At 48.3% G+C, this 24,703-nt stretch overlaps 1 protein-coding gene across 1 annotated transcript in view; it reads right to left on the bottom strand.

Annotated features, from left to right (window-relative positions):
- Positions 1 to 442: 442 nt before the first annotated feature.
- Positions 443 to 24,703, bottom strand: part of Ccnjl (cyclin J like) — a 59,343-nt gene continuing 35,082 nt past the window's right edge. The window contains exons 4-6 of the mRNA XM_057775222.1: positions 6,811 to 7,113; positions 4,699 to 4,858; positions 443 to 2,917 (exon numbers count right to left, since the gene is read on the bottom strand). Of these exons, the coding sequence (XP_057631205.1) occupies positions 2,497 to 2,917; positions 4,699 to 4,858; positions 6,811 to 7,113 (884 nt within the window). The 3' untranslated portion in view covers positions 443 to 2,496. The remainder of the gene's footprint in view (positions 2,918 to 4,698; positions 4,859 to 6,810; positions 7,114 to 24,703) is intronic.

Below are 24,703 nucleotides of genomic sequence, written 5' to 3'. Positions count from 1 at the left end.
TCCTCCGCAGGTGGCACTGTCTTGGGAGTCTGTGGAACCTTTGGGATCTGGGACCTAGCTAGAAGTAGATCTCTAACGACCCAGCTTTGATGTTGATAGCACGGATTTCCTTCCTGTCCCATCTCTGCTCCTGGTCCACGGAGTTGGGAGCAAACACCTTCCTAATCCTGCCATGGCTGTCACAGCTGTTCTTGCCCACCACGGCTTCCGGGCCACAGTGGACTGCACTCTCAAACCATGAGCTGAAATAAACATTTTCTCCTTTAGGTTGTTCTGTCAGGTCACAGCAAGGAGAAAACTCATAAACCCCTTGATCTCTTTTACATCCCTTTGGGAAGAGACTCCCACAGAGGTGGACTTGAGAGAGGAGGGGAAGGGCTGGCCTGTAGCAAGATGTCCAGACAAAGAAGGAAGAGACCAAGAGCAGGTGATGTGTTTATGTTTATTGCAGGACGCCTGGTCCTGGGAATCAGGTTAGCTCTGGGGCCCCAGCCTAGAAACAGACAGATACAATAACTTGGACTCCAAACTAGTTGCACATAAATACAAAGAGGCTGGGAAAGGGGGTGGAGGGGTGGGAGCCAAAAACACACAAAAAAATAACAAACAAATGTGCAGGTTCCTATGCTCACTGACAAAATGGCAACGCCTCACCTTCATCCAGCTCTCTCCTTATTCTGCTTCCATGAGACATTCATCTGTTTAGAAAAGTTCTATCACTGTGGAATCCGACTCAGCAGCACACGGCCGCCTTCCTGGCAGTCCCTGCCGTGGTCTCTTGGATTGGCGAAAGAGTCTAAGAGAACCAAGATGGGAGGCAGGGTGTGGTGGCACGTGCGGGAGGGAGGCTGAAGCAGGAGGGTCAGGAGTTCAAGGTCAGCCTCAGCTATGTACTAAGTTTGAGGCTAGCCTTAGCTACACTAGACCTGTTGCAAAATAAAAGTCCCCCCCACCCCGAAATAAAAAGAATAAGAAAAGAAAAACAAAACAAAGACACAATCTTTTCAAAAACAAAATTAAAATTTGTTCCTGCGGTCTTTTGCACCCTCCCAATTCTGATGGGTGAACAGTATGTCCCCTGACAAAAGAAAAAAAAAAAAAACCAAACCACAAGAACATCCTAAGCACAGGCTATGAGTCAGAGTCATTAACATATTGCACATGGTGACAGTCTTCCTGAGCCCTCCAACTGCAGATCCCCACACACTGGCTTTTGCTCCAGCAATCCCTGGCCTGTCAACGCTAGCGTCCTATCCCATGGTCGTCCCCCTACTTTTCAAATATCCCTCAGCATCATTACCTTTTACTACTGACCACACTCAAAGCTGGAGTTGGTTTCACCTTAGCACTACAAGCATGGAGGGAAGTGAGGACCAGTTCAAACCTTTGTCTTTCTTTCAACAACATTCCTCCACCAGGGGGCAGTGATCCCAGTCCAATGGCGACGGGGGATGGGGGATGGGGGTGGGGGGGGGCACGGGGGACGACCCTAGCATGCCAGGGGTGGACTCTTCAGAGCTGAGAGCCTGGGGGTGTGTGTCACACACACACCCCCCACCCGCTGTGGTTACACACCGGTTGCTCACAAGCTGGGTTAGGAAACGACACAGCCTCAACGTGGGACAGACAGTGTGGCAATTCAAACGTTTTCCTCTTACGGAATTTTCAAGTATCCCAGAATCCCTGACACAGTATGTAAACAAGGTGGTTCTGCAGGAGAGAAAGCTGGATTGTTCTGGGAAGCAGCAGCACGTGAAATATCTAGAAGGGCGAAAAAGGTTTGAGGTTCGAAAAATAAAGGGCAAGATAGCCACTGTACCTCCTGGGGCCAGTGCTCGGGCATAAACACAGACAACTGTGCCCTTGGTGTGGAGCTAGGGAGAGAAAAACACTCAGGACGGATCTTCTAGAGACACAGAGGATATATATCCCAGGTGCCGACTCTTTTTTCTTTCTTTTTCTTTTTGATTTTTCCCTGACAGTGTTTCTTCTCTGTTTAACCTCGGCTGTCCTGGGACTTGCTCTGTAGAGCAATCTGGCCTCGAACTCACAGAGATCTGCCTGCTTTTGCCTCCCGAGTGCTGGGATTAAAGGCGTGCGCCACCACTGCCCGGCTGCCCCTTCTTTTTTTCAGTGGCATAGCTGTGACGAGTAGTCTTAGAAAAGCCCGGATGTGCTACTGATCTCTATGCAGTCCGCAATGTCCAAGCCTCTTACCAAGTCTGATGTGCTCCACTGACTCCCCCAGCTCAAGGGAATGGCCAGAGAGCCATGTTTTTGTTCTGCAGCCACACATGGAAAAAGTTTCCCAGAGAGACGTTGTTGGGTGAGGTATGTCCCTGGATGTTTGGCTCTGGGTTGTTCATTTTTAAGCACATAAACCCTCACTATTGAAGGGTACTAGGTTCTATGCCTCACTTGACTGAGCTCTCCCTCTTAGGTGTCCACTTCCTCGATCCAGGTCCTCCAGGATTCTCCGTGTGGTCCAAATGTGGCCTAGCTGTCAAAACAACCTGTGGGGAACATATGGCTCCCACTGAAGTAGCTGCTTCCATAGGTGGCAGAAAGACAGTGTCTGGGTTCAGCTGCAATGGCCATCTGCATGCTTAGGGATGCAGGCACGGGCACAGGACACATATCCAAGGGTTGGAGGGTTGGGTATGGGGTGTGGAGGGATGGACCAGTGTCTCCTGAGAGCAGGGTTCCTGAGCGGTGGGCCTGTAATGAGTCCCGATAAGCCAAACACAAGTCCTGTGCTGGACTCTGGAACTGGGCTAGCGTTGGCGGCGGTTGGCTGAGCGTAGGGTAGGTGGGCGGTTGGAACAGCACTTGGGTGGCAGCTGGTGATGTGCCAGGCACCATGGCCAATGCCTGGCTCTTGACAGCAACAGCATCCTTGAGAACATTGTCATATGCTCTGAAAGGAAAAGACTCAGGTGAGTCTTGGAGAGCAAAGGTCACCAGACACCTGCTTGCCTTCCTTGGTAAGTGGGACCGGGAGAACAGCGCACCATGCTATACCAGTCTGTGATGGCAAGCTATGACACAGTCTCGTTGGCTTACCAGCTAGAGTCCAGATCTCAGCTTAGAGCTGCTTCTGTCACACAACATCTCTGACCCTGAGCAAGATCAGCCGGATTTGTCCCTGAAGCCCCTGCACCAATGCATCTGGGCTGTTAAAACCTCAGAGGGTAATGTGGATCCCATCTGCTTCTGTTCACTCCTGCATCCCAGCACTTGGGAGAGTACCAGCTCTACTTTCTGAGTTCTTTCGGGCCAGTTCCGTCCCCAGCTGAGTGAATCCTTGCTTGTAGACGGCAGGCAAACATTTGATAAGAGGGGACACAGTGGGTATCTTCTGCTATTTTCCCCCGTCTCAAAATGCTTTGAGAAGTAAAAACATTAGAGGTGCATAGAAGAAAGGAGCCTATGGAGTCTACAACTTATTTGAGCAAGGATTTCCCAGGGTGACAGCTGGTAAGGATAAAGAGCTGGCCTGGTGACAGATACTGCCATCAATTGTCAAAACAGGCTGGGTTCTGACTTGGGGACAACTTTTTTTTTTTTTGGCTTTTTGAGACAGCGTTTTTTTCTGTGTCATCTTGGCTGTCCCGGAACTCACTCTCTAGACCAGGCTTGTCTTGAACTCATAGAGATCTACCTGCCTCTGACTCCCCAGTGCTGGGATTAAAGGCATGTGCCACCACCACCAAGTTTGACTTGGGAACTTCTAAAAGCATACAATCCAAGACATAGCCTAGGGAGCCGGGCTAATGTTTCACGTAGCTCAGCAGAGCTGCTCGCAGTGGGAAGCTGAGAGCTGTGCCTCTTCAGGGACTGAAGGACTTCCGCTTCTGCCCACCCAGACTCCGGATCTATTAGGCCAGCATACAGAGGTTATTACTATCAGCTGGCGGAAGAGGGAGTTGACTGGAGGTAGCCATCTTAAGGGCTGTTCTGTACTCCTTGGCTGCCATCACTATGTCACAGTGTTAGATTCTAAGTGATCAGCTTTGCAGCTTGCCGAGAAAAGGAACTCATGAGAGAATGAATTCACGATCTTTCACAAAATCTCACTGGGAATCAGGTCAATTAGCCCCAACAGGATGGAGTTCAGTTGATAAGAGTATTGCCTAGCATGCATGAAGCTGAGTTTGATCCCTGGCACTAACTAAACTGGCACACACACCTATAATGCCAGCAGCACTCAGGAGCAGAGGAAAGGCATTCAAGGATACCCCACTAGCTACATAATGAGACTGAGGTTAGCCTAGGCTACATGACACCCTGTCTCAATAACAAAACGAAATGACAGAATGAGTCCAGACATAGAAGAGCAGGCGTCCCCAGTCTCACTCCTCTTTCCCCTCACTCCCCGATCTTAAAAATACAACGAAAATAGACAATTCTCTAAGTCCTACGTCTTAGTTTTTTTGAGACAGAGACTCACTATTTATCCTAGACTGGCCTCCAGCTTTCAATCCCCTGCTTCAGCTTCCCAAGTGTTAGGATTACAGCTACATCCCACCACACCCCCCTTTCCAAAATACCAATTCTGTAAGGGGGCACTCTGCTTCTTCTGCACCTTAGCTGGGGAACCACCATCTGTCCCAGACTCAGGAACATCCCCCTCAGCCGGGGTGGTGTCCCAAGGGCAAATAGGTCATTATTTCAGAAACTCAGACAACCCAAACTTACACCAGCAGGATTTCAATACACGTGCTGAGATGCTCCAGGGAGTAGCTCGAGACCCTCTGCAAGTCTCTGGTCCAGTAGGGAGAGAGCTGAAGGCAGATCCTGGAGGCCCCAACACAGGCTGCGGCGACCACAGAAGGCTGGAATTTGTAAAAGATATGATCTGAAAAAGAATTGGGGAGGGCGTGAGTACTGGAAAGCGTCTCCATGGCGTCTCCTGCTCGGTCTGCCCAACAGCAGACAAACCAGTCAAGGGCGTATGCAACTCTGGCATTTTACAAATGGGGTGAGAGGAGACCAGTGTTGGGTCTTCGGTCTGGGCGTTCAGTCTGTGGTTTCTGGCATCAGCCTAGAGGGACAATTCTTTAAAACGGTGTCTACAGCTCCCAGCGAGATGCAGGTGTTTGCTGATGGGCTACGAACAGAACCACAAAGATCTTTATTCTCTTTCTTGGTTATTACGAATAGGCAGAGACTGCCTAAAGGCTGTGTGCATAGCAATAATGTCTGGTCCTCCGCAGGCACTGAAAAGTGGATGAAAAACAATCAAATGGTTGTACGAGTTTGATACTCATAACTCTGTCTAGGCTTATGAAGTAACATTAAAAAAAGTTAAATCATATTTGCTTATGTACTGTGTAGGCACATGAGGTATCCGACATTTGGACATGTGGAGGTCAGAGGACAAATGGCTGGAATTAATTCTTTCCTTGCAGCAAGTGGGATTCGGGATTCATGAAGTGGGAGCTGGGGACCAAACAGCCCCATCTTCCCACTGAGCAATCTCACAAGCACAAGAAAGTTTACATTCCATCAACACATCTGAAGTTCTGGTAAATGGATACAGTGGACATTCCTATACTTTTCACTGATATTTGGGGTCCAGGGCATCACTATCTGTCATCAATTGCTCATAACTTTCAAACACTACAAGTTTTGCCTTTGAAAGCATCAATCAATCAGTTAGAGTGGTGTAATTATAAGTAGGAGCCATTGAGTCAGAGTTTCAGTTTAAATGCCATCAGGGGACTCGAGGAAGTGATCTCACTTCTTGAGTATATATCGCCTCATATATAAAATGGGAATAAATGAAACTACTTTGAAAGGGTTTATTTGACTTATATATCCTGTCCATTGAAGGAAGCCAAGACAGGAATTCAAACAAGTAGGAATCTGGAGGCAGGAGCCTGATGGAGAGGCCATGGAGACCTGCTGCTTACTGACTTGTTCCCCATGGCATGCTCAGTCTGCTTTCTTATGGAACCCAGGACCAGGGATTACAGGTGTGTGTGTTACCACGCTGGCTTTCTGTGTGGGTTCTTCACCTTGAACTCCAAACTCCCCTTGCTTTCATAGCGAGCACATTACCAACTGAGCTACCTTTCCAGCCCTCAAACAAGCCAGATGTGAACATTGTCACTCTCTCCCCACCCTATTTAATCTGTGTGATGACAGTCCTTTGGGAATGAGCTACTTGTGAGTCGGTGTGATTTAAATCACCTGAAAGGTTCTAGATTCTCATAAGAAACGTCCCCGGTGAGTTGCTAGTCTCTAGGTACTAGTGGCTTTTGTGCAAGCTGCTATTTTGTTTATGTGTTATTCTCTAACACTGGGGATGTTTTTGCATTTCTCTGCAGAGTGGGAGTGATATGTGTTAAGTCTGGAGCATAGCCCCAGCCTCTGGCATCCATCCCAGCCCACCCTGGCCTGGGAGTTGCATTGGTCTGGACTCCAAATCCCAGCATGCCAGGTCCTGATCCCTCCCTGTGGGTAGGGTCGGGACCACTCCCACAGGGTATTTAAGTGGGCTCCCAAAGGAGAAACATGTGGTTCTGGGTTTGCACGTGCTCCCCGCTTTCCTGTCTCCCAGCCATGCGCTCGACCACCCGAGAGCACCGTATTTAATAAAACAATGGGCATTTTAATTTGGTTTGATTTGACCTAATTGAATTTCTTTGCGCTGGCGGAGCCACCCGTCTTAGGATTTTTTTCCTAACAATATGGGTGTGGGGGCTCTAGGCAGGAAAGAAGGTCCTCTCTGGATGACACCCCTCTTCAGCCATCTGATCCCAGCCCCTGTGCTCCTCCCTCACCCCACTGCCTCTGTGCCCTCACCTTGTAGGGTAACTTCCAGGAAGTAGTGGGCGTACTCCTTGAGGCACTCTTTGGTCTTTCGGAGGCAGGTCGTGGGCCAGGTGTGGTAGTGGTGGTCTTTCTGGCTGACAGAGGCCAAGAGGTAGTAGTCCAGAAAGTGGGCAGGTGTGGGCAGGCAGAGGTCCCAGCTGAAAGCCTCCAGGAGCAGAAGTTCCGTGGACAGCAGCTCTTTCTTGGTGAGGGAAAAGTTTTGGCTGCTCAGGATCCTCGTACTGTTTATCTGCTCCAATTTGGGCACGCGATCTTCCCTGTCCTCAAACTTACCTGCGGGTAGGCAGAAGCGGAATTTACTAGAAGCTGAACCGGGGATGGTAAATTCTCCCCTGTGGTATCTGGATGGAGTTAACATGAGTGACAGAAAGCAGCAGGTAGGGGGGACTGCCTAGGAACAAAAGGCCACATTTGGACCATAAATCTCCATGCCATCACGCTAGGTGATTATGATGAGGTGTCTCAATCTCTCTGTGGCCCCAACTGCAAGGGGACCTGACGGCTTAGTACGGCTTTTGTTTGAGTCCGTGGGGAAATGCACACCAAAGCTCAGACAGGTACCTGGAACACTGAAGGCACCGGGATGCGGTCATGAGCAGTCTTTAGGTTCTAGGCGTGAGGTTTGTACCTTCCCTGTCTGGCCCTCATCAATTCAGGCCGTAATGGCCTCAAGTCTGACTCCATCCTTCCAGGTGCAGAAGAGCCTGTCCACATCTTTCCACTTCCTCGGTGGGCCTCACATTCTTACCAGAGTAGTTTTAGTTTGGGATGTGTTGGACACAGGTTGTTTGGAAGGAAAGCTCCGAAAAGACCGGCAAATCGAGGAAGGAAAGAGGGAAAGAAAGCAAGCCCCAAAGGAATTCTTAGGAGGTCCTGCCGTGGACAGATGGAGCCCAACCATATACTAAGGGGTTCGGGGAAATGGTTAAAAATACAGGCTTTAAGGCCTTGGGTTATAACTCAATAGCTAGAAACAGGGGAGCTTCTCCTGCACGGAGAGTTGAGATCAGAAGCTACTGGGAGACATGATAGGCCCACTTTGTGAGACTCAGCTCTCCTTTCTGGGGATACCACTCCACATCTGGCAATGAACCCCACCACTGGCAGTTCCTTGAAAGCACTATGTCTCCTGGTCTTGTCTGCAGGGCACTGTAGCCTGGAATACCCATCTTTATTCCCTCTTCACTCGGCCAAGCTTGCTGTCTTTCACACCTTCTGAGTTACTGTCTTGGGTAAGCCTTCCCCAACTGAGTCCCTTGGGAGTCAGCCTTGACCTGTCTGTCACCTGTGATCTCTGGATAGCCTCATAGGGTGCAGAGCGGCTGCTGAGCAAAGGTATTGGGAAGGGTACAGATATCTTTGTGTACCTGCCCACGGCTGTGGCAATTGACTCTCTGATACACTTAGTCACCACCTTCTCCATCTCTCTGGAAAGGTAAGAAGTACCCACCCAAGGCTGCTCTGAGGAACACACCCATCCTAAATGCAAGGATGCCTCCGCTAAGTGAAATGAAACTCTGAGCCAGCAATAGCCTTTCAAGAGGCGGGGGAAAGGGTGGATGTGAATTCAGGAGCAGAGTGGGTAAGTGGATTACCACAGGGAGGAAACAGAGACTACTCTGGTCAAGTGCAATCTCTTCCCAGAGTGCAGTGGGTGGCTGCAATGATGCAACCTGCAGAGTGTGCACCCCCATTGAGGCAGGTGAGTGCAAAGGGAAACTGTCCGAGGGGAGGAGCTTCTTCTCTAGCTGCAACCTGGGCCCGTTGCTGTCTGCAGCCTCTTATCCAGGCCTTCCTCCTCATCAGCAGGATGCAGTCCCATGATCCTCCCCTGTGGAGTGCTCTTTAATGCTCCTGTGTCCTTCAAAGCTTAGTCGAAAGGCCCTGTTAACAGGAATCACCACCACCGGATTCTAAGACCTCCTGTAGGCAGACTAATGGTGGTTTTCTCTGGCCCCTGGAATCTAATGCTGTTTGTACTTTCTCAGGGGAGTTTAGCATTCCTATGTTTATTTAACTTTTTCAGTTTTTAAAATTTCCTCTTAAACAATATTTTTATTAGTCTTTTCATTTTTTGGTTGTTTTGTAGGGTCTTATGTAGCTGTGGATGGCCTCGAACTCACAGAGAACCACTTGCCTCTGCCTCCTCCTGAGAGCCAGGATTAAAAGGTGTGCACAATCATATTTTGCTTTTTAGTAATTTTAATTGTGTGTGTGTGTGTCTGTTTGTCTCTGAGCATGTATATGTGGATATGAATGCAGGTGCTGTCAGGATCCAAAAGGTATCAGATCCCCTGGCGCTGCAGTTAAAGATGGTTGTGGGTTCTGGGAGCCAGTCTTCTGTAAGAACAACAAATGCTCTTAATCACTGAACCAGCCCCTAACCCCCTTTTAAGACAAGTCTTTCCAGTAACTACAAGAGTGCATAAAGCAAGATCATATAGTTTAATAATCATTTAAAAGCAGCAACTCCCCTTGCCCTGCCCCGAGTTACGTAGCTTTCCTGAACCTTATACAGAACTAAGCTAATCTTGGTCATGTAAACTAAACAGATATGATGCCCCCTGGCCTCCAGTTTGATGCTAGAGACTGAGTTCTCGCCCTCCCACATAAAAGGGAAGCGCTCTACCGCCAAGTGACACCCTCATCACCATGAGTTGTTTTTTTTTTTTTTTTTTTTTTTTTTTTTAAATTTGGGGTGAGGACAGGCAGGGAGAAGAAGCATAAAGTGGCAGGGTACCTAGCCCAAGCAGAACTGTACACTGAGGGTGGCCCTGAGACCCTGGAGCAGCATTGCTGGCGGCCAGCCATCTATCTGGAGGCACCAGCTGATGTGTTCAATCAGATTAGTTTCCTCTGCCCCTCCCTGCTTTTCAAACCTTTCAGAACCTTGCTACCAAACCTCAGAGGATTAACCCCCAAAGGAGGGGTCATGGCTTGTGGAGAAGGGATCTCACTTCCCTGGCTCCCTCTACTCCCCAGACACGCTGGGAAGGCCTCTTGGGGACACTCCACACCGCGGGCTATAGTCAGGCAGGGTTGGGCCTGCATCCTCAATGAGTTTGCTCTGGTGTTAGCGGCATGAAACCCTCCAGGCTGTTCTTTTGTTTATGACGAGGGAAGAGAATGATCCCGCAGAATGGAAAGTGCTTCTGCGCCCAGGACACAGAAGGCACTGTGCCTCACTGTGCTGAGTCCTCAAAGGAACCCTAAGCATCCCCAGGGCTCAAAAAGACAAAAAGATGATGAGAGCTTTATCCCCAGAAGTAGCTGCAGAGTCCCTGCTTCTTTCTGTTGGCCACAATGACTTCATAGCACACACATTGTTTCCCAACACACACACACTTAGCAGTCAGGAATGGCTTTGGGTTTCCTAGCAGTGCACGTGCCCAGCAGACATTTCCTCCCCTCCTCCCACAGTCGTAAGTGGTCCTTTGTCCCCAGTGCTGCCACCACCAAGCACCATTGCATTTAGCTGCTTCCTCCTCATGAGCAAAATGCATAGAAAGCAGTTGCCTATCCATCTTGTCTTCAACTGGTCCATACTTATTCCAGTTCTGTGTGTTGTATATAAAATATGGGCTTTGCAGGTTACAGATGGGATATGCCACTACCCCCAGCACCCCAGCATCTCATCCTGAGGATATTTTTCTACACACGGTAAAATATTAATAATAGGAATACACCATCACTAATGCAATAACTTACCTTTTGTTTTTAAGACAGGGTCTCAATGTAGCCCAGAATAGTCTCAAATTCATCATGCCATGGAGGTTGTCCCTGAACTGTAGTCCTCTTGCCTCTACCTCTCAAGTGCTGGGATTACAAACCTACATGCAATAACATTCTAATGTTCCATCCATATGTGATTTGCTCCAGGGGTTCTGAAAACACATTTACTCTCCCACTTCGTCAAACTAGGCTCACACAAAGAGTCTAAAATCTTTCAGTCTTATTTCTTAGTGTTTGGAGAACGTGAGTCCAGCTTATGTTTTAAAATGTTCCCCATTCTTGATTGGCTGGATTGCTTCCTTGTGGACAGCCACATTTTGAACAGTGTTGCAGCAAAGCAGAGAGGTGCCCAGTCCGCCTTGCTGAGTCATACTGGGATTTACAGCTATAGTCAATGTATCCCAGCAACAGAAAGGCCAGCTTGTATTGCTTGGCTAAAGTGGAGACATGGGTTCTCTCTGGTCTAAAGGATTCCCCCTTTCCCTGCAAGGTTCACAAGCAACCCGTGAAGCCAAGGTGATACCTCGCGACGAAATGTCCTGTTTCCCAACAACTCTGTCTCACTGGCTCGGCATTCATGGGTGATGCTTTCCTATGGGTGATGATGCTTTCTTGGCTAAATGGTGACCTTGGAGCTGAAATGGCTACTGTACAGATGTTGTAATTGCATACACAGTTTTTTCTTTTAAATTCTTTTCATAGCCTTAATTGAGTCCTCTTGACACTGTTCTAGGATTAAAAACAACCACGGGGGTGGGGGGTGGGGTGGGGGGGTGGCTGGAGAGATGGCTCAGAGGTTAAGAGCATTGCCTGCTTTTCCAAAGGTCCTGAGTTCAATTCCCAGCAACCACATGGTGGCTCACAACCATCTGTAGAGGGGTCTGGTGCCCTCTTCTGGCCTGCAGGCATACACACAGACAGAATATTGTATACATAATAAATAAATAAATATTAAAAAAAAAAAAACCAACCACGGGTTTATAGAAGAACCCGCAGTGGCTCCCAGAGGTCAGGTATGTAAGCAAAGGACCCCGTCTGTCCCATTTGCACACCTGGCTAACTTGAGTGGCAACCCCAAGGCTGGTGTACAAAGAGCTAGGGTATTCGTGGTAGGTAATGACCGGAATTCCAGACCATCGGTCTAAACACCCACACTCCCAGAAAGCATTTACTTCTTCTATGGTAGGGTCTCTTAAACTAGACTAGCCTGGAGCTCACTATGTAGCTCAGGCCTCATACGCATGGCTAGTCTCCTGCCTCAGTCTCCCAAGTGTTGGGATTACAAATGTGAGTCACTAGGCCTGGGTTGCCTTAAACTCATGTTTTGTCTGCATGTATATATGTGCTTTATATGCATGTCTAGTGCCCTTACGGATCAGGACAGAGCGTTAAATCATCTAGAACTAGAATTACAGATGATTGTGAGACACCATGTGGGTGTTGGGAACTAAACCCAGGTCCTCTGTGAGAGCTGTAAGGTAACAGACTCAACAGAGGCCACCCAGGCACCATGCAGGAACAGACCATCCAAGGGAAAAGTACCTAACGTTCCAAAGGAAATACCTAACATTCCAACCATTGCAGATATGATCACCTCATGTCCCTTAGCCCAGCACATACCCATTCCCTTTTCACCAGGATACGCTAGACAAATGTCAGCCAATTATGGGTCCTGAGCCTTAGAAATCCCTCACCCCAATGTCTGCTATTATAAAAATCCCACCCCAACTGTGCACTCTGGTCATGCCAATGCCTTAGACTCTCCCTGTGAGAGTTCAAACTTGAATAAAGGCTCTTTGCTTTTACATAAAGGACTTGGTCTCCTTATTGGTTTTTGGGGGACTCTGTGGATCTGGGCATAACAGCCACAAGTCCTCTTAAGTAAGGAGCCATCTTTCCAGCTCTATTGGCCTAGACTCTGAACATTCTAGGCCACAGTGGCTAGCTTGGCTTTCCTTCCATCCCTCCTTCCCTGGGGGGTGGGAGGCTGGTGAGACAGGATCTTACTATATAGCCTAAGTCTTGAGTTCTTGGCAGTTCTCAGGCATCAGCCTCCTGAATACTGTGCTTATGGTGTGCATGTGTGTGTGTGGGGGGTCTCTTTCTCTTACACTCTTCCTTCTTTCCTGTGTGTGTGTGTTAAAATGTGTGCACACGTGTTGTGGGATGTTTGAATTCTGAGTAAAGGTATATTGCTATGACTGGTGTAATAAAAAGCTGAACAGCCAATAGCCAGGCAGGAGGTATAGGCAGGATTTCCTGGAAGAAGAAAAGAAGGAATCTAGGGGAGAGAGGGGGAGGGAAGAGAGGCAGAGTTGCCATGGAGACTCGATAGGAGTCAAACACAGACCGGGTGATGTAAAAGCCACGTGGTAGAACAGAGATTAGTATAAATGGCGAATTTAAGTTGTAAGAGCTAGTGGGATAAGCCTAAGCTAAGGCCGAGCATTCATAATTAATAAGTCTTTGTGTCATTATTTCAGAGGTGGCTGGCAGGACAGAAAAGACTGGTTACACACACGGGTGGGTGTAGAGGCTCAGGTAGATACCAGGCATCTACTTTGAACCTGGAACATTCTCATTAGGCCTGAGTGGCTGGCCAGCAGACTCCAGTCTCTACCCCTCCATCCCCATAGCGCTGGGATCGCAGTCATGTTCCACAGAACCTCGCTTTTACTCCACACAATGTGGAAATCTGAAAGCACTGAGTCATCCCCCCAGCCCCAGCCTTCCCTTTTAGAAAGGGAAAAAAAATAAGACTGTGGTTGCAAACTCAAAACCACATAACAGGAAATTTACCACTTTAAAATGCACAGTTCAGTGACATCACACACTTGACAACGGGGCCAACACCACCCCACTTCTCCTGAACCCTGCACCTTGCAAACCTCTCTACTCTGGAAAATTTGATATAGGAACAAAAGTTAAAAAAGAAAGAAAGAAAGAAAGAAAGAAAGAAAGAAAGAAAGAAAGAAAGAAAGAAAGAAGTCAGGAAGAAGAAAACGTGTTGTAACAACCCCTGTGAATGCAGTCCTCAGCTCCAAAAGTCTATCTATCTACCTTGCCTCTAAAAGAAAACATTTCTAAGTTTTATTTTATTTTACACATAGAAATGCTTTGCCTGCAGGTATGTATGTATGTGCACCACAAGTGTGCTGGTGTCCTCAGAGGTCAGAAGAGGGCACTGGACCCCTTGGATTAGGAGTTATGGGTGGTTATGAGTCACCATGTAGGTGCTGGGAAATGAACCCACGTCCTGTTCAAAAGGAGCCATCTCTCTAGCCCCCTAAAAAAAAATCCTAAACAAAAACACAAACATAGAACGAGGTTCTAAGAAACTTCAGGTTCCGTACAGTCTGTACAGTCTGTTCATTCTCATTCTCTCTCTCTCTCTCTCTCTCTCTCTCTCTCTCTCTCTCTCTCTCTCTCTCTCTCTCTCTGTCTCTCTCTTGCTCTCTCCCCACCCCCCAGTTTTTCAAGACAGAGTTTCTCTGTAAAACTGCCTTGGCTGTCCTAGAACTCACTTTGTAGCTTGGACTGGCCTCAAACTCACAGAGATCCTCCTGCCTCTGCCTCCCAAGTGCTGGGATTAAAGGTGTGGCACAGTCCTTTCTTAACTGCTGAGGCTGCCCCTCGTTAAGTCCTAGCATTCTCCCGTGGTTGGCAGGATGCTGGACTCCCTGCCCATCTGGTACCCATGCAAGATGCTAGTACCTGCTCCCCATCTCGGTTCTGAGCCTAGGCTCAGAGGAGGCCAAAGTTTCTTGGCTAAAAAGAACTGGGTTTTAAAACAGCAACAGTTGGCAATCCTTTCCTCAAAGGCAGCGATTCTGAAACCAGAACCACTTGGCATCAGGAATGCTTTTCTCTTAAAAACAGCTCGCCCCTCATCTGAGAACAAGAACCACAATTGAATCAGGAGTTGGGACTCTGTGGCCACCTGGCAGAAGGGTAGCAGGTGGTTGTTCCCCGTCCAGCATGGCGTTGATGAGGGTGATAGGGGAGCTGGATCGGAGGGACAAAAACCTGCCCCATTATCATCCTGGCTTGGCCTCGTGCCAGTGTGGATCCTGAGACGTCTTTCGAGGTGAATGTGAGACATGCCCAGTAGCATGGGTGTCACGTGGACAGAGCAGTTGTTGCTCTTGCAGAGGTCTTGGGTTGCCAGGTTGTACCCTTTGCCAGGGAGGGTGTGGCCAGGGTCCTAGGAGTAGCAGCCCAAGCTGGTCAGGCTCTCAAGACATCTTTGAGGTATCAATCTTTTTTTCTTCTTCTCGGATTCTTCCCTCCTCAGAGGAAAGTGATATGGCCACCAGGAACAACTCAGTCAGCTCTATTTACTGGAACCAGTGACAAGAGAGAAGATCCTAGAGGACACTGTCCCCTGAGTCTCCCATCTCTAGCCTGGTATCATTGTGCGAATCTGAGCCACTGAGCTGATGGACGCCTCACAGGGCAGGGGAGAGGGTTCCAGGGAGCATAACAGACAAAGGAACCCCTGGCACAGGGGAAGTGCCCATCAGTGGTAGCAGCTGCTGCTGGATTATTTACAGAATATAATAGGTATTTTTTTTTTTTGCACCAAACTGGCAACTTTGAGAGTCTTGTCAGTTGGGCACAGATGAATTACTAGCGTGGCGGCTAACGTCAGAGGGTATTTCCTTACAGGTTCTGAAAAGTGGTGAAATCATCCTAACAATAGGCACCTTCTGCTTCAACCCAGTGTACATGTGGTTCAGGGGGCAAAGAGTGGACGCTATAGCCCCAGCCTCCTTCCTCAGGTATGGCACCTTACACTCAGCCCAGAGGGTAGAAGTGAGACAGAGGACAGTGTTGGACAGTGTTGGGTTTGATTCTTTCCCCAGATCCATGTCTCCTCAGAGATGGGATTTCCCAGCTGGTTAGAGCAAGAGACAGAGAGTCTGCCCTCCAAGCTGGGAGCTTTGGGAGGTGGACACGTAGTTCTCAGCTGCACTCAGCCTGCTGTGCAATAGGCAACCCCTACACCACACCTGGCTTTCCTGTATCCATGCAGGATGAAGTCTGGCTGCTTGCTGCCAGGAGGCCAAGACACACATCCTCCATGAAAACACCAGAGCATAGCTTCTGGCCTAAGGACAATACTCAATAAATACCTTTGGTTCTCTTTCATAAATGGTTCCAATGTCTAGAATTGTCTATACCACAAGCATGGACCTCATCCTCATATACATGCTCCCAAAGCAACCCACAGTTTCCAAGGATAACCCTGTGGATGCAGGCTTCCCGTAGGCGTGAGTGTGAGGCCAGCTGCTGCCCCACAAATATTTTCATCTTCGATTTCCTGTATGCTAATGAGCAATTGAATTCTAGAGGTTTTCTGGGGAAGACTGTATGGTCAATAGGATTTAGCTTTTTCTGTGAACAACAGAATTTAAATCTGTGACTCATTACCAAGATACTTTCTGTAATGAATGAACCCTTTGGCCCACCTGGAAAACACACACAACCAACCCCAACCTTTTTGGCTTTTTGTAGCTAACCTAGGCAGATTGCAGAGGAACTTCCTACTCTCCCCCAAGGGAGGCCCAGCTGGTGTCTTTCCAGGAACTAGGACACAGATGGGGCAGTATGGCTGAAAAGCTGATCAGATGGCAGCCCAGAAACTGCCCCAGGACATCGTCCTTAGAGGATACTGTTAGCCGCACACGGCAGCACAGCACAGAGGTAAGAAGAGGTCAGAGGCTCAGCCATGCCACCCACTTACTGGCATGTACTCTGTGCTGAGGATCAATCCCTTGGGTCTATGCTTTCTGTTTTGTGGCACGGGAATAACAGAATGAGTCAAGGTGGCATTCTGGGTTAGTGCCCTCAGAACAGCACCTTTCTAGATCCTATGGCAGCCAGCCAGGACTAGCCCCATCCTTCATACAGATACAGTGGCAGTTAGGTTTCTGGAAGGACCTTGATAAAAAGGGACAGAGAAAGCCAGGGACAAGGAAAAAGAAGGCCCCCTTTACATCAGTGTTTGTTGTTCTCTGGGAAAGAAAGGAGGCAGTGATAACCACAGGGTTTGGGGACCAGGCAGCACCCAACACTATGGTCCTGCTGCAGCTGAGTACATCTCTGATCTAAAGATGTTGAAATTAGGGATGTCCTGGAGGAACAAACTTTTATTACCAGCTGTCCTTGGGCTTTGGAGCCTTGGGTATATCTGTCATAAAGATGGCCTTGGGACCTCTGTCTTTCTGGGCTGCCGCCTCCCTTAGGGAGAAAGAGCAAACTCCCTTCCTTTCCCCCCATCCCTCTTAAAAGCAAAGCTACTCTGTCAATGGCTGTCTCCAGTGTGTGTATACAACAAGCTGGATGAATAATGCATGAATGGACCTACGGACGGATGGGTGGAGGAAGGAGAACAAGCCCATTTCCGAAGGCCTGAATCCGTCCCTGAGTCTAGTTTGGGGAAGAGCCTACGGCGAGGCTATGAGTGGCTGTTTTCTTTCAGAGGAAATTGTGGAAATGCCTCTCAGGGTTTGTGGTGGCATCAAGCCAGCTGGGTCACACACAGGCTTCCCTTCTCACTGCGGGGACGTCGCTGCCTCAGGATGCAGACACAGGAACGATGACGTCACAGGGTAGTTCCAGCCAATCCCTGGTTCCACTGTGTCCCACTTTATAAGTGACCCAAATAATTTCACTGGCTGGAACCGAGGATTGTGGGGCAGGAGCCACTTGTCACGTGCACGGCTGGCACCGGGTGGGGTAAGTGCTTTGTGCGGAAGAACAGAGTCCTAGCATGAATGAGGCTCTTTTAGTAACTGCTGAGTAGTTACTGTCCATCCACACTTGTGGGCTCTGCCTCTGGACCGGGTCTGAGGGGGCCTCTGCTGGCAGACAGCAAGCCTTCCTAGTTGTAGGGCCGAAGGTGCAGACACCAGAGGTCCTAGATCCTTTGTTCCCCCATCTGCTGGGAGCAGAAAGAAGGAAGCAGAGGGGCAACTGATTGAGGTTATGAGGGGAGTCACTTCCTGACACGGGAGAGAGTCCTGAGGGCTGAGGCAACCCTCCAGTCAGCGTGGGTCTGTAGCTTAGAAAGCAGAGGATTTCTACCTGTCTGCTGATCTGGGTATTTTTGGTACTGCCAAGCACAGAGGTCATCGGGTTAAAGGCAAATGCTGCTGTTGTGAGATAAGACCCACCAAGCCATTCCAAGTCATTCACCCGGTCCCCCTTCCTACTAACCCATCTTCCTAGGTGTGTCCTTTTTACACAAGTTACCTATTTCGTGAGCCTTGGTTTCCACCTCTGTTAGATAGGGAAACACTTACTTCCTTAGGGTTTGTTTTGGGAATTAAATGAGTAAAAGTGTATTAAAAAGAAGAAAAACTTTGCATAGCACATACATCTCAATAAACATTAGCAATTCCATTTCTCATAGCAGATTTCCCCTCCGCCTCCACATTCTGATGATGGGGACAATACAGTGGAACTGTCAGACATTTCTATTTTATTTTCTTGTCTTCTAAGTTTCCGCAAGAGACAAAGTTCACTCTCCCACAGAGGAAAAACATCTTTAACTCCTCAGAAGACAAGGTCCCGCTGAAGGGATGGCAGACTCCAGAAGCGGCAGAATAAAACTGCCATAGAAGGATCCAGAATGTGAGACTGCTGAGGCCAGGAATATTCTGGCACGAACCTGCTTTGACAAGTGCCCACAAGTCAGGAGACGTCAGATTTTCCTAGAAGAGTCCCAGAAACCCCACCATGCTGGTGACAAAGAGGAGACTTTTCCTGTCTAGACATCAAAATGCTTGTAATTAAAATTAAGACGGGAAAGGCAATACACGCTTCCCCAAGTCAATCTTAAAACTCTATGCCGACAGAACAAACACAGCAGTGAGTTCTAATCTCACCACCAGGCCAGCACATTTCCCTTGAGTATGAAATGCTTTTTAACACTGGCCAAAACAACCAACCACGTTAGCTAGGTGGTGATTGGTACTGGCGAAAGGGAAGCTGCTGTGGCCAAGGCTAATGAAACCTGTACTCACGAACCTGAGCATCCCAGAAAGCTAAGTCAGGGCTCTGATCTAGAAAACTGTCCACATGGCTTTCCCTGGGGAGCACAGTGTGTAACAGACAAGGCCTCCTGGGCCAGTCTTTCAGGATATCAGCAGGAAATAGGAGAATGGGGTCCAGGGGAGGGGGTGGTTTAGTGATGAGCATAAGGGAGTCTTGGCGCTAATAAGGGGCACAATGTGGTCAAGATGCAGATATTTGGTGCTAGAGACATGCCTCAGCAGTTCAGAGTACTGGCTGCCCTAGAGAGAAGCTGGTTCAATTCTCAGCACTGACATGGCAGCTTTCAGCTATCTGTAACTCTAAGAGATCTGATACCTTCTCTAAGACAGTTTTTCAAAAAACTTTCTTTTTCATTCATTCATTTATTTAATGGGTGTTTTATCTGCATGTACGCATGTGTACCGTGTGTGTGTCTGTTGCCTGAGATCAGGAGATGGTGTCAGATCCTCTGGAACTAGAGTTACAGATGGCTATGAGAGTCAAACTTGGTCCTCTACAAGAGCAAGTTCTTTTTTCTTTTTTTTAAATATTTATTTATTATGTATACAATATTCTGTCTGTGTGTATGCCTGCAGGCCAGAAGAGGGCACCAGACCCCTCTACAGACGGTTGTGAGCCACCATGTGGTTGCTGAGAATTGAACTCAGGACCTTTGGAAGAGCAGTCAGTGCTCTTAACCGCTGAGCCATCTCTCCAGCCCCCAAGAGCAAGTTCTTTTAACCACTGAGCCATCTCTCTAGCCCCCTGACGCTGCTTTTTTTAACCTCCATGAGCACAGATATACAAGTGGGCAAAAAAAAAACAAAAACAAAAAACAAAAAACCCTCATACACATAAAATAATAATAATAATATTTTAAAAGATGCAAATATTCACCACAGAGGGACTTTATAGCTGAACCTCGCTCCTACCAGTCCTCAGGTAGCACGGCACACAGAGAGGGCGCCTGACTCTGGTACTCTTCCTGCTCATGATGCATGCTGCTTATTCTCTTTACTGCAAGAACACATTGTTCTCTTAGAAGGGCTTGCTCTTAGCGCATGTCCCAAGACCTGTTGGTAATGCAGGCCTAAGCCTGCATCTTTGAGGAGCGTTTTCCTGACGATGAGCAACTTGAAGATAGGAGTTGTTAAAGGTACTAGGGTACAGGGTAGGTAGTCTTCACCCAGGGATACTGTGAACATCACTTCTATTCCATATCACCTCTGTAGAGTCTACATCGTCCCTAATAGAATGGGGGGGGCACAGTCTAACACCTGTGTGGGGTGGGGGTTACTGAACACTGAATATTCAATCAGTTGAAATCTAAAACTCCTGAGGGAAGCAGGGGCTACAGATTCTCAGAACCCCAGTTCCGGGACAAACAAGTCTGGGCTCTAACCTGCTAAGGCATTTTGTACAATTTTAAGAGCTTCTGGCCCAGTCATCTGTCTGACAAGCAGCTCTCAAATAAAATCCCTCCCCCGACATAGCTCCAAGCATGCCAGCCGGCAGAGATGAGACTGGGAAATGGAAAAAGCAACATGCCCCCTGCTATCATGTTTGAGCTGGTGCTGGGATCCCTTCGGCACAGCTCTCAGCAGAGAGGCCACCTCTTCCAGGCTATGTGGCCACCACAAAATGCCAGTGCTGAGAAGTGGAGCCACAGACCCCGTAGCAGCTCTGGGTGGCCCTGGGGAAGGGAAAAACAGAAGACACCCCTGTAGCCCAACCTCTAAATTGCCAAGTCTTCCGCAAATGACCCTCACAACAGGACAAAGGAAATGGGGGTGTTCCACGAGCTATGAGGAAATAGCAAATCGTTCCCTGTATTTCTGGGGTCTATTTTCCTTAGGGACTTGGGTTTGACTCTAGTAAGAACTCTCACACCTTGCCAAAACCCTTGAAAAAGATCACCTGGAAACATCACCCCTTTGCTTCTGGTGCCTGCAATGACAGCCTCGGAGACGTCTCAAACATTCTTAGCTCCGGGGTGGGGGTGGGGGAAGCTGCTGCCCTCAGCCTCCCTAGGCTTAGTTCTTCCCTGCTTACCACAAGGGATTAAGACCACTTTCAAGTTTCTGAAATCTTCAGCAAGATCTCCGCAGGGTAGCCCCCTCCCACTCTGTTGCCAGAGCAGCAGTTCTGGCAGAGGTAACAGTTACTGACTGATCAAAGCAGGGGTGGGGTGCGCGAGTGGGAGGGACACTGGGGTAGTGTGATGGTGACTTCCTGGGAGAAAGCCAGGCTTTCCCTATAATCTCCTGAGACCCTTGTGCAGGAGCCTGGCTGGCATCAGCCTTCACCGGCTTCTGCCTGAAGAGAAAGGACTATTGATTTTGGCTTAAAGGTGCATCCAAAGCAACCAGCACCTTTCTATTCCTTCTCTGAATATCACAGACAGGACAAGGAACATGTGCAAAATGGCTATGCTCTCTCCCACAGAGGGCCAGCCACCAGAGCACCGGGTGAGAGCCAGGGACAGGCAGGCACACCAGTCAGTTTTGACAATTTATTGCTTAGGTGGAGACTTTTATGGATGGGAGCAGTACATGCTTACGACCCTAGATCTTGGGAGGAGGAAGCAGGGGGTGGAGAGTCTGAAGTCAGCCTGGGCTATATAACAAATTCTTTTTTTTTAAAAAAATATTTATTTATTTATTTATTATGTATACAATATTCTGTCTGTGTGTATGCCTACAGGCCAGAAGAGGGCACCAAACCCCATTACAGATGGTTGTGAGCCACCATGTGGTTGCTGGGAATTGAACTCAGGACCTTTGGAAGAGCAGGCAATGCTCTTAACCTCTGAGCCATCTCTCCAGCCCCTGCTATATAACAAATTCTAAGGTAGTTTGTTCAACAGGGGAAAATAATTCCTCAAAAGAACGAACAAAAAAAGATCACCCAGACCTAGTTTTTACACACACGCACACACACATTGATTTTTTGAGACTAGATTTTTCTGTGTGGCTTTGGATATCCTAGAACACTGTAGACCAGGCTGGCCTTGAACTCAGAGATCCACCTGCCTCAGCCTCCTGAGTGCCAGGACTAAAGGTGTGCATCACTACTGCCCAGATGCCAATAGATTTTTTTAAAGGCTTTTTATTTTATGGGTGTTATGGTTTTCATCTCTTTAAGAGACAAGCCACGCCCACTCCCGGAAACCCCTGCCCTCCTCTCACCATCTTAGATTCTCACTGTCCCCTCTTGGCCCTTCTCTGTCTCCTCTTCTTCTCTTTCTTCCTCTCTCCGCTAAGTAATAAATATCCAATTTTATTCTGTACGATGTGTCTGTCTATGTGCCCTCTACCTGCCCCCTGCTCACACCTGCCTGCCTCGCTGGAACCAGCCATCGCTCCGGGGTCCGGCGCAGTTTCTGCCTGGAACTAGCTGTTCTGCAGGCCCGCGGGGATCTTGCAGCATTTTTAACAATGGGTATGAGTGTTTGCCTCCATGCACGTAAGGATACCATGTATGTGTAGTGCCAGAATATGGTATCAGATCCCCTGGAACTAGAGTTATAGAAATTGTGACCTGCCATGTCAGTGTTAGGAGCCAAACCTAAGTCCTCTGCAAGAGCAGCAAGTGCTCTTAATAGCTGAGCCACCACTTTAGTACCCTCTGGCAATATCCTAAATGTACACACATATGTACGTGTGTGTGTGTGTGTGTGTGTGTGTGTGGTGTGGTGGTGGTGCTGGAGATTGAACCAGGGGCCTCACACACAGTAGGCAAATACTGTCCCGTGAAGCTAAGTCTCCAGCCCCTCACTTGCCTTATGGCAAGAACATTCCACTTGTGGGAGAGGACTTCCTCTTACAGACTCAGGTAGGTAGGTATGCAGTGAGGCAGGGACCAAGACAGTGGCTATCTGGCTGCACACAGCAGGAGGAAAAGTGGATGCCAACTTGAAGCTCCACTAGTGCAGACATCATTAAATAAATGCTGCTCACAAAATGGGGAACTATAGACAACAAAGAGCAAAGATCATCTCTGACAGACCGAAGAAAGTACTTTGTGTATGGACCCATTCAGGTATTATCTATCTACTTATTTGTCCGCCTGTCTAATCTATCTATCTATCTATCTATCTATCTATCTATCTATCTATCTATCTATCTATCATCTATCTCTTTGTCTGCGTGCCTGCCTATCTCTCTCCCTATCTCTCTCTCTCATTGTCTGTCTATCTATCTATCTATCTATCTATCTATCTATCTATCTATCTATCTATCTCTTTGTCTGCGTGCCTGCCTATTTCTCTCCATCTGTCTATCTGTCTATCTATCTATCTATCTATCTATCTATCTATCTATCTATCTATCTGATATTATGTGGGGGCACAAATGCCACATGCACATGTGGAGGGCAGAAGACAACTGTGACATGTGACCTCAGTTCTTCCCTTCCACCCTTATGTAGGTTCTGGGAACCAAACTCAGGTCATAGGACTTTTTACAAAGTGCTTTTCCCCACTGAGCCATCTCTCAGGCCCCAGTTACATGTATTTATCCTGCTCGGTTTTGTTCCTTGAGATGGTCATATGCTATAAAGTCACCCTGAACACTGAACCACTGCCTTTAGGGGGAAGAAAAGGGGTGAGGTCCCCAGGAGCCTCTGACAGCCACACGTCATCAGTCGGTCAATACATAGCGTATGTAACTTTGAAGGGTTTATTCCCATTTAACACGCTGTATTGATGATTCATTAACATTGAACTCGGGGCAAGAAGCACAATGAACACCTAACCAGGAAACGCAGGCACCTTTTCAGAGAGGCAAGACACAGTTTTCCTGAGCACAGAAAACAGGACAATAGCCTTGCAGGAAGAGGTATGGGGGGCACCTGAAGTAGCAGGGCCACCAATAAAGCTGTGAGGAAACACAGCCTAAACCGGAACACAGGAGAAGGCTTGTTTACCACGGGAGAGATGAGACAAAGGCAGAGCTCCGCCCCTTTCCACCTCTGCTGAGAAAACACAGAAAGGGCAATCAGCAACTTCCACTGCTCTGCCCACAGGCAAGGATAAAAGCAGCAGCAGTGATTTTTGCTTAATTTGTTTTTTTTTTTAAATGAAGGATTGGGAATGAACCTCAGGTGAAAAGTGTTTCTCCTGCACACACAAGGTCTTGTGTGCAATTCCCCAGCACCAGGGTGGAGGGGCGAGAGGGTGCAGTTAGACAAATCCATGAGCCTTAAGTGCAGAATCATCAAATCATGGGGAGCAGCTAGCTGACTGTATAACGGCGTAGACATAGCACATTTCCACAAAAATATACCAGATCAATTTGATACAGAAGCCTTCCAGAGGTTTCCTACCTGTCCAGAACGGTGGAAAGTGATTTTATTGTTTGGATCTCATTTCTAACTGATAAAGAATTTCTGATTTTTAAAGACCTGTACTGAGGAGCCCCTGTGCAGGTGAGCTACTAGCAACAGGCTCACTCTGGACTAAGGGACCCCGCCTAAGAAAGGACCCCATCCAGACAAGGGATGCTGCTCTCCTGACAGAGATCACACGGCTACCTCCCACTCTTCCGGGGAAGTTTAGGGGCTGACATAAAGGCCATGAAAGAACTCAGCCTCACCTAAAAACTAAGGCTGGGAGCTGAGGAAATGGCCAGAGGGTAAAGGTACTTGCTGCCAAGCCCGATGACCTGAGTTTGATCCCCAGGAGTCAGGATGGAAGGAGAAAACTGATCCTTCTCTGAATTGTCCTCTGACCTCCACAGGCACAGTATAGAATGGGAATCCCCTCTCTCTCTCTCTCTCTCTCTCTCTCTCTCTCTCTCTCTCTCTCTCTGTCTCTCTCTCTTCTCTCTCTCTCTCTCTCTCACACACACACACACACACACACACACACACACCACACACACACACAGACACATGCACCATCAGAACTTGACCCTAAGAGGCAGAAGGACCATTATCCTACTACCTCCACCTTCCACGGCTTTCCAGACCTGAGGCGGTCGGCCAGTAGCTGAATAGGCTTCCAGCACACAGGCAACCGCTCAGCAGTGAGCACTGTTTTCCCAGGGAGGGTGTGGGGGCTGGAAGCGGTCATGGAAGGCAACAATAAATC

This window comes from Chionomys nivalis, chromosome 7 (assembly GCF_950005125.1).
Source record: "Chionomys nivalis chromosome 7, mChiNiv1.1, whole genome shotgun sequence".
NCBI lineage: Eukaryota > Metazoa > Chordata > Mammalia > Rodentia > Cricetidae > Chionomys > Chionomys nivalis.
Note: the sequence above shows the minus strand (reverse complement) of the source record. Positions and strands in the feature narration are given on the sequence as shown.